A 10,073-nucleotide genomic window follows, 5' to 3' on the forward strand; every position below is an offset into this window, starting at 1 on the left:
TCAGCTGACATCACAGACAGACGCACCCCATGTCACCCAAGACGGAACCTTACATGGACGGAAACCTCTTTAGAATTACAGCTAGACTGTAAAATGTAAGATACTGGTTCTGTAGGCAATCCATATCATGATTAGATGATGTAAATCAACCCAGGCTACGGTAATATGTGTCGGGGTGAAATCAGCAAAGGCAAACACATTGTAAGATAAAATGCCTGTAGACACAACGATGAACCCATAGATTCATGGCAACCTTTGATGTGCTTGGAATTACGTTCCACTCCTCATCAAAAATCATTTAGGCATGTTTCAGGCTATTGATATTGACTTGCTGCCTTAGCTCACAATATCAAAGTCAACTTAACAGAATCAACACATATATAACAGCAGTGGCTAACCAATATTCATGTCATAATATCTACAATCAAGGGAAATAAGCAATTATCCTGATCCAGACATACTGTAGGCTAGTTTAAAGGGGGATGAGGAGGGGGTAGACACAGATGAGAGAACTCTTTCCATCAACAACCCTTATTGGACTTAGTAGTAACCAGAGTAGAGGGAAGACTTATTGGGCTTAGAAGTAACCAGGGTAGAGTGGAGACTTATTGGGCTTAGTGGTAACCAGAGAAGAGGGAAGACTTATTGGGATTAGTGGAGACTTATTGGGATTAGTAGTAACCAGGGTAGAGTGGATATTTATTGGGCTTAGTGGTAACCAGGGTAGAGTGGAGACTTATTGGGCTTAGTGGAGACCAGGGTAGAGTGGAGACTTATTGGGCTTAGTGGAGACCAGGGTAGAGTGGAGACTTATTGGGCTTAGTGGTAACCAGGGTAGAGTAGAGACTTATTGGGCTTAGTGGTAACCAGGGTAGAGTGGAGACTTATTGGGCTTAGTGGAGACCAGGGTAGAATGGAGACTTATTGGGCTTAATGGTAACCAGGGTAGAGTGGAGACTTATCGGGCTTAGTGGTAACCAGGGTAGAGTGGAGACTTATTGGGCTTAGTGGTAACCAGGGTAGAGTGGAGACTTATTGGGCTTGGTGGTAACCAGGGTAGAGTGTATACTTATTGGGCTTAGTGGTAACCAGGGTAGAGTGGAGACTTATTGGGCTTAGTGGTAACCAGGGTAGAATGGAGACTTATTGGGCTTGGTGGTAACCAGGGTAGAGTGGAGACTTATTGGGCTTAGTGGTAACCAGGGTAGAGTGGAGACTTATTGGGCTTAGTGGTAACCAGGGTAGAGTGGAGACTTATTGGGCTTAGTGGTAACCAGGGTAGAGTGGAGACTTATTGGGCTTAGTGGTAACCAGGGTAGAATGGAGACTTATTGGGCTTAGTGGTAACCAGGGTAGAGTGGAGACTTATTGGGCTTAGTGGTAACCAGGGTAGAGAATGAGAGTTATTGTGCTTAGTGGTAACCAGGGTAGAATGGAGACTTATTGGGCTTAGTGGTAACCAGGGCAGAATGGAGACTTATTAGGCTTAGTGGTAACCAGGGTAGAGTGGAGAGTGATTGGACTTAGTGGTAACCAGGGTAGAGCGGAGACTTATTAGGCTTGGTGGTAACCAGGGCAGAGTGGAGAGTGATTGGACTTAGTGGTAACCAGGGTAGAGCGGAGAAACGGTGTTTTCTACTACTGGCCTCTAAATGTATTTCACTCCTACAATAGAGAGAGCATCGCCCCATAGGATACAGTACTACCTACTACCTACTACCTTGGGGCGGCAGCGTAGCCTAGTGGTTAGAGCGTTGGACTAGTAACCGAAAGGTTGCAAGATCGAATCCCCGAGCTGACAAGGTACAAATCTGTCGTTCTGCCCCTGAACAGGCAGTTAACCCACTGTTCCTAGGCCGTCATTGAAAATAAGAATTTGTTCTTAACTGACTTGCCTAGTAAAATAAAGGTAAAAAAAAAAAAAATAAAAAAAAAAAAAAATAGGCTGTAGCATATTCTCGCATGGAACAACAGTGCCTCATACCGTTTGCGTGAAGAGTCTATGAATCACTTGAAAAATCCTGAAACCGTATAGGAAAATGCCTCCAAAATTAGGAAAATTAAGTGAATTGCAGACATACAGTTTGCTAAATAGACATCGAGGATGTCACGGGGGTACAGCATATCATTGACAGATAGTTTGGAAGAGAGTGACGTTAAAATGTATTAAAAAATCGTATTGGCAAGATAAAATAGGTGAAATCAATTGATACATTTCGATACGAGCATATAGTTCCAGGTAATAATTAATGTGTGGAAAGTTAAAGCACATCTGTCTCAGTTTTAAACCACCGAGCGCCTACGGCTGCTGTGCAGTCTACCAAACTCTACACACTCATGCGTAAAAGTCATAGCCGTCCGTATTACGCGGTTCCTTTGGGAAGGTGAGATAGTCGAATCAATACTCTGACGTTAACCGTATCAATAGTCTGACGTTAACCGTATCAATACTGTGACGTTAACCGTATCAATACTCTGACGTTAACCGTATCAATACTCTGACGTTAACCGTATCAATACTCTGACGTTAACCTATCAAAAGCTATGCAGTAGCTACAGGATTCTATAGCCGAGGTGTGAGATTGCGACCTGAAACCTATGGAATTCCTCTCTCGATAGCTGTGTCCACATTACAAGCGGTCCACGGGGACAAACAAAGCCTATTTGTCTGGCTAAACCATTCAAAACATTCGCATGAGAGCGGCATGGGAACAGTTTGATGGGTAATACCGCCACCACAGAATGCCACGTACGAGCCGCTATTTTTGGGGGTATCACGCAAAGAGCGGAGCGATATAATCTGGAGGATCGTTCGAGCGCACCTGTACGAGTATCGCTGCGTGTTCACCGCTGAATGTCGGTAGCATCACTGGCTGTAACGTAGGCTACCGAGAGGATTTCACATCGCGATTTACACACACACGCACACACAAACACATTATTTTTTTTAAAGTGTGGCACTGGCCATATTTGAAACATTCTTATATTTGATCATGGATTCAATATGTGGTGACACTTAAAGTCATGCATTTTAGACACTGGCATGACATTCGTTATCTAAATGTTTCTTGAGGGTTTGCTGTCAACCTCAGCAGAAATAGCGCAGTGACTGTGGCACTGGCCCTACTGAAAGATGTAATCAATTGATAAACCAACCCTGAGGAGAAAGGATGTCCCTGCATGTCCCCAAGAAACATCAGGGAAAGTTTGCAAGGTGAACGGTTCCGCCAATAACAGATACTTACCTGATTGGACATTGACGGCTTGCAGAAGGACAGTGAGAGTGACGATGGTGGTTAGAGTGGGATTCAAAAGCCACCTTTTGGTTTTCCACCTTGTGGACCATATTTGCATCTCCATGGTCTCTCACTCAGCGCCACAAAGCTTCTGGAGAAAAAAAAACGGCCGCCTTTCAGAACAAAACGTGGGTTCTTTTCCTTCCAGATATCACCCCCAAAAAATAACGGTGTGTTGTTGGTAAATTGTTGTTACTACAACAAAGCCATAAGTGAAAAACAGAACTAGTTTCTTCTTTAGAGCCAAACTGGGCCTCTTGCTCCTCTCTCCCTTATCCCCAGCCCTTAGACTGAAGGTGTACAGGCGTTCAGAAAAGTACCGGAGACAGTTCGATTGCTCCGAGAGCCGCGCGCGCAGTCTGGAGGGAGGGAGGCGGCACGATCCTGTGATCCGCGACTAGCAGGAAACTGACATAGAAAATGTTCCGTTTAGCGAATCACCATGCTGGAAAGTTGACTCCTGGTCCCGCCCCCAACCATCTGTCAATCAAGAGTGGCCAGACGTCCTTAGTTTACAAGAAGGTGTTGGAGCGTTGATTAGGAGTCGCATCAGTTATCTAATATTCTTCATATCGTATTGTTATACGGAGATCGACGGAGGGACAGAGGGAGAGACAATGATGCGAAATAGCGGCATGCATTACAAGACATTACAGTTTTATCTACAACACGCATCACATATCATTTAAACATTCCACTGCAGTGGTATTGGGGTCTCTTTATAATTGGATTAAGTCAATTACATTTGAATGTAATCAATGTAAATAGGGTAATTTCGATTAAAAAAAAGTTATTCTTTCGCCAACACTATAAAACAGTCTAAATTATTACTTTAATCATGACAGTGTTAGTAATCATCACCTGATTGTAAGGGATGAAGCTATATATAAAACATTTAAAAGCTGGAGGGTTTTTGGTTGCTAATGTAAATTAAATGGAGGGGGAGAGCATCAACAACGATTCCAGGCATTTCCCGAATGCACGAGAAAGAATCGGTTAAATACCCAACAAGACCATCAAACTGTGATATCAAAGCTTTAGCGGCCAAAATGAAATGTTTTCCAGATTTTAAAAGATTTCTTTCAAAAGAGTAAAACACTTTGGAAAGCAAGTGGAGAAGAAAGGGAAGATAATTATTGCAAAAAAAAAGAGCATTGGAACAGAGAATGAAAGCACAGGTGTTAGCTATAGAGCTCTGGTCTGCATACCAAATGGAACCCTATTCCCTATATAGTGCACTACTTTTGACCAGAGTCCATAAGGGCCCATATGGTCTGGTCAAAAGTAGTGCACTATATAGGGAATAGGGTGCCATAGGGCTCTGGTCAAAAGTAGTGCACCACACTATATAAGAATAGGGTGCCATAGGGCTCTGGTCAAAAGTAGTGCACTATATAGGGAATAGGTTGCTTTTTGGTACGCAACCCTTGCCCTTGAGTTGGTTCTCCACAGTGTGACGTTGAGAGACATTTTTTTGACAGTTTAATTGTAATAATTGTCACACAAATCCAAACCACATTTAGGGGAGTTTGTCAGTGTTCAGAACGTTATCACACAACACACACTTCACAGACATGTTTACTCTAAAGTCAGGATGAAGAGTTTGGAATAGGGGTAGATGAATGTGTGTAGTCATACACAAAGATGAGTTTGTACATCCTCATTTGTTAAATGGGAATGTGGATCACATAAGGGTGTACATTCAGACAGTTTTCAAGATGATGAATATATGTTGTCACTGTGAATGTATTGTGTTTACATTGTGTCTAGATTGGACCAATTTTCCATTGTAGTATCACTGTTAAAGAATTGTGCTTGTCTATCTGAATGTGCAGTTTAGTCCTTAAACGCCCAAACCAGTAGAAACCCCAAACGCCAAAAGAAGATGGGCAGAGTTTACTCATGATGTTGCGCAATGATTTAACACAAACGAGTCATCGTTTTAAGTCCAAGTATGATTTATTTAGCCTTGAAGTGACAAAACCCGATATGCCCACTTCGTGCAAATCCGAGTTGAATGCACTGTCTTTTCCTATGATGTGACATACAAATTATTTTCAATTGCTTTCTTAAATCAGAAACAGCTGCAGAGTTATTCCTCTTTGCAACTATGATGAGCCAAAAAGCCTCGTCAGCCTGAGCCAAGGGCAACGTTAAAATAGGGCGGTGAAAAACATATGTTTTTGCACCTCGTCTGTTTTTACAAAGAAGTATCATAATCCATTGGATAATTTGTCAATTTTCACTTATTTTTGAGTTAGCCTGTATAAAAATAAGAAATATGTATGATCATTTTATAAATGGTATAATTGCGTGATACGATAGCATTTTGTAAACCCGCTCCCCCCCGTCGGCCCTAGATGAATGGTTTTGACCACTAAAGCTTCTCTACACGCTCCACTGCTTTTGATTGGTGTAACTGTAGCTAGAAACCACCTGAAAATTAAAGGAACTTATCATTATATTATCATTTGAGGCGTTCATTATCATGAGCAAAGTACTTTCACTTCTTCCCCTGTGAGAACCATGAGATCGGGCTGACTTGGCTTTGCTGTAGCGCACCGAAGCCTGCCAGCAGACTACCTACCAAAGGTTGCACCGTGTCCGTTACAATGTAGGAAAACGCATATCAGCTTTCTTGCAATATTTATCCCTATCACCGGAGCTTCGGCTTGTTATTTCTAACTATTTCATTTATTATTATTTTTTTTTTTATATATATATATTTTTTACACACGATTTCGTGGTATCCAATTGGTAGCTACAGTCTTGTCTCATCGCTGCAACGGCCTCGGGAGAGACACAACCCAATCAAGCCGCACTGTTTCTTGACACAATGCCCACTTAACCCGGAAGCCAGCCTGAACCAATGTGTCGAAAGAAACAAGCGTGCACCTGGCAACCGTGTCAGCGTGCACTGCGCCCAGCCCTCCACAGGAGTCGCTAGTGTGTGATGGGACAGGGACATCCCTGCCGGCCAAACCCTCCCCTAACCCGGATGACGCTGGGCCAAATGTGTGCCGCCCAATGGGTCTCCCGGTCGTGGCCGGCTGCGACAGAGCCTGGACTCGAACACAGAATCTCTAGTGGCACAGCTAGCACTGTGATGCGGTGCCTTAGACCACTGCGCCACTCGGGAGGTCTTTTCTAACTATTTCTATGGCGGATTCGCGGCCGCAATTTATGGAAGATGACTAAACTTGAGATAAAAATAGGAGGTGAAATCAAAGATAGGCCAGTGGTTTCCATCTGAGGCGAAGTTTTCCCTAAATCAATTATTATCACAAATCAGAACCAACCATAGAGTCAACTGGCTATATGGTGTAGTTAAGGAAACCTCAGCAACAACAGATAAGATTAGCTATAAGATTAGCATGCTAGCTAGCTACACTGACAGCTGTGACTTCCTTATTTGTTGATGTTTATCAGCTCCATGTGGAAATTCCCACACCCATTAGTGAATATGCACGGTTGATGTCGGAAGTTTATATACACTTAGGTTGGAGTCATTAAAACTCAACCACTCCACAAATGTCTTGTTAACAAACTATAGGTTTGGCAAGTTAGGACTTCTACATTGTGCATGACACAAGTCATTTTTCGAACAATTGTTTACAGACAGATTATTTCACTTATAGTTCACTCTATCACAATTCCAGTTGTTCAGAAGTTTACATACACTAAGTTGACTATGACTTTAAACTGTTTGGAAAATTCCAGAAAATTATGTTATGGCATTAGAAGCTTCTGATAGGCTAATTGACATCAATTGAGTCAATTGGCGGTGTACCTGTGGATGTATTTCAAGGCCTACCTTCAAACACAGTGTCTCTTTTCTTGACATAATGGGAAAATCAAAAGAAATCAGCCAAGGCCTCGGAAAATTATGTGGATATATTGAAGCAACATCTCAGAACATCAGTCAGGAAGTTAAAGCTTGGTTGCAAATGGGTCTTCCAATTGGACAATGACCCCAAGCATACTTCCAAAGTTGTGGCAAAATGGCTTAAGGACAACAAAGTCAAGGTATTGGAGTAGCCATCACAAAGCCCTGACCTCAATCCCATAGAAAATTTGTGGGCAGAACTGAAAAAGCTTGTGCGAGCAAGGAGATCTACAACCCTGACTCAGTTACACCAGCTCTGTCAGGAGGAATGGGCCATAATTCACCCAATTTATTGTGGGAAGCTTGTTGAAGGCTACCCAAAACGTTTAAGGCAATGCTACCAAATACTAATTGAGTGTATGTAAGCTTCGGACCCACTGGGAATGTGATGAAAGAAATAAAAGCTGAAATAAATTATTCTCTCCTCTATTATTCTGACATTTCACATTCTTAAAATAAAGTGGTGATCCTAACTGACTTAAGACAGGGAATTTTTACTAGAATTTAAATGACAGGAATTGTGAAAAACTGAGTTTAAATGCATTTGGCTAAGGTGTATGTAAACTTCTGACTTGAACTGTATAAGTAGCCTTCATCATTCTTCGAGGTGTGACCTAAACGTGCATTTCCTCTCTAGGACACATAAAATTATGTTGAAATAGTGGTGTCAACTTCCCCTGATTTGATTCTTAAAGTGCCTTGCTCAAGGGCACAATGGCAGTAGATAACATGGAATGTACAAAAATCCCACCAGATTTTCCCCAGTCAGTTTCAGGTCTGTTTCCTCTAACGTCTAGGCTACCTCCCTCCCACTCTATACACAGCCATGCCGACTTGCTTTGAGCTATGGTCTCCTGCGCACCACAGGACTCTGTTAGCCCTATGAGTTCAAAGGTTAAAGCCTAGGCGTTAGCTCGGGGAGTTTACACAAGCCTTCAAGTGTCAGATAGGTCATTCCTCGTCGTATGAGCATGGTTCACCAAATTACCTTACATTAGCAAAGGGTCTTGCCGTGCATATCTAGGCTGCATCACAAATGGTACCCTATTCCTTATGTAGTGGAGTAACTTGACCAGAGCCCAATGAGTCCTTACAAACTCAGATGTTCCACCTGTCCTTCAACAGGTTTGGTGTACTGTAAATGAAAAGCTCTGTAGTGGGTTGGATCTGTAGTGTAGGGTGACAGTCTTATTCCAGTGTTGCCCAGATTGACCTCAGACTTGCTGTCTGCTGCCTACTAGCGCAGCGATACTACAGCAAAAAATATGTTCCTGTAACAACCCTCCTCTACCCTCCCTCCCTCCTTCTCCCTCTTCCACCTCTCTTCAACCCCCTGGTCTCAACCTCTTTCTCCTCCTCTCCATACACCCTCTCCTCCTCCTCCCCCTCCCCCTCTGCTTCCTCCTCCTCCTCCTCCTCCTCTGCTTCCTCCTCCTCATCCTCCTCTGCTTCCTCCTCCTCCTCCTCCTCCTCCTCCTCCTCCTCTGCTTCCTCCTCCTCCCTCACCACCCGGGGCTAGCGTGTAAAGATACAGCTTGGCTTGGCAAGAGAGGGTCGGAAAGGCTAGCGAGGTTTGCTCTCTAATCTGGTCAGCAGGAAAATGTCAGAGATCTTGCTCATGCTGCTAGCTGGGCCTGCAGCCCAACTTAATTACTTTAATTTGAGGACCCCTCCTGTGTTGGCACACACAGGCCTCTACGACCAAACCTCAAAAATCTGACTCTCTCTCTTGGTTGGACGCGATGTGTTTCCAGCACAGTAGGCAGAATGTACAGACGGAACAGAACAGAAGGAATGGAAGGGTAGGATCGGAAAATTCCATAACTTCTTATGGAATCTTGTAGAATCTACCATTTTTAGGGCGACTTGAGTTTTTGGAACTACTCTCTATAGTTGAAAGCATATGATTACAACCAAAGTGTTTTGTTTGCCAAGCAGTACCAAGATGGCATTGTATAATTAGTCTATAAAAAGTATCCTCCTTGAACAGGGCTAAACCCGAGCAGCTAAAAACATAAACTTCCAGGAGATATTGTTCACCTGCAGCTCGGTTTTCCTGCTAAAAAGGCTTTCAATTAGTCTCTTTTCAAGTTTTTTAGATAAATAAAAACCCGTTATTTGCACACACCCCACTCTCTCTCTTTCTCCAAGCCAGGATCCTCTTGAGGTTTCTTCCCTCTAAGGAGTTTTTCCTTTTCCTATACTCAGTGTATATTTTCTTTTTCAGGGTCTATGCCGAGTTACTGTGAAGCACAAGGGGGGAAAAAGTTGTTCTAAAAATTTCCCTTGTGTTGCGTAGACGGAGGAGACGCCTCATCTGGAAATGATGGAGCAGGCTAGAGTCATTTGATGCAATAAGATAACTGAAACACTTTTTCACAGATTGGAAGCATTACTTAGCTGGTACTTCTTCTATAAATCACCAAAGACACTGTTCAAATGAAATTGTTTGTTTTATAGTTCCCTGTGTAAAGTCTCCACAGTTATGTACATCTACAGAGTTACCTCCCTACAGCTAAATGTACTGGTGTCTCTCCCTACAGCTAAATGTACTGGTGTCTTTCCCTACAGCTAGAATGTACTGGTGTCTCTCCCTACAGCTAGAATGTACTGGTGTCTCTCCCCACAGCTAAATGTACTGGTGTCTCTCCCTACAGCTAAATGTACTGGTGTCTCTCCCTACAGCCAAATGTACTGGTGTCTCTCCCTACAGCTAAATGTACTGGTGTCTCTCCCTACAGCTAAATGTACTGGTGTCTCTCCCTACAGCTAAATGTACTGGTGTCTTTCCCTACAGCTAGAATGTACTGGTGTCTCTCCCTACAGCTAGATGTACCGGTGTCTCTCCCTACATCTAGAATGTACTGGTGTCTCTCCCTACATCTAGAATG

The 10,073-nt window shown here is 43.1% G+C and overlaps 1 protein-coding gene across 1 annotated transcript in view; it reads right to left on the bottom strand.

The window, feature by feature from the left end:
• LOC139560287 (collagen alpha-1(XI) chain-like) overlaps positions 1-3,641 on the bottom strand; it is a 229,228-nt gene extending 225,587 nt beyond the window's left edge. The window contains exon 1 of the mRNA XM_071376929.1: positions 3,246-3,641. Coding sequence (XP_071233030.1) covers positions 3,246-3,360 — 115 coding nt within the window. The 5' untranslated portion in view covers positions 3,361-3,641. The remainder of the gene's footprint in view (positions 1-3,245) is intronic.
• Between the last annotated feature and the right edge of the window lie 6,432 nt (positions 3,642-10,073).

This window comes from Salvelinus alpinus, chromosome 30, assembly GCF_045679555.1.
Source record: "Salvelinus alpinus chromosome 30, SLU_Salpinus.1, whole genome shotgun sequence".
Taxonomy (NCBI): Eukaryota; Metazoa; Chordata; class Actinopteri; order Salmoniformes; family Salmonidae; genus Salvelinus; species Salvelinus alpinus.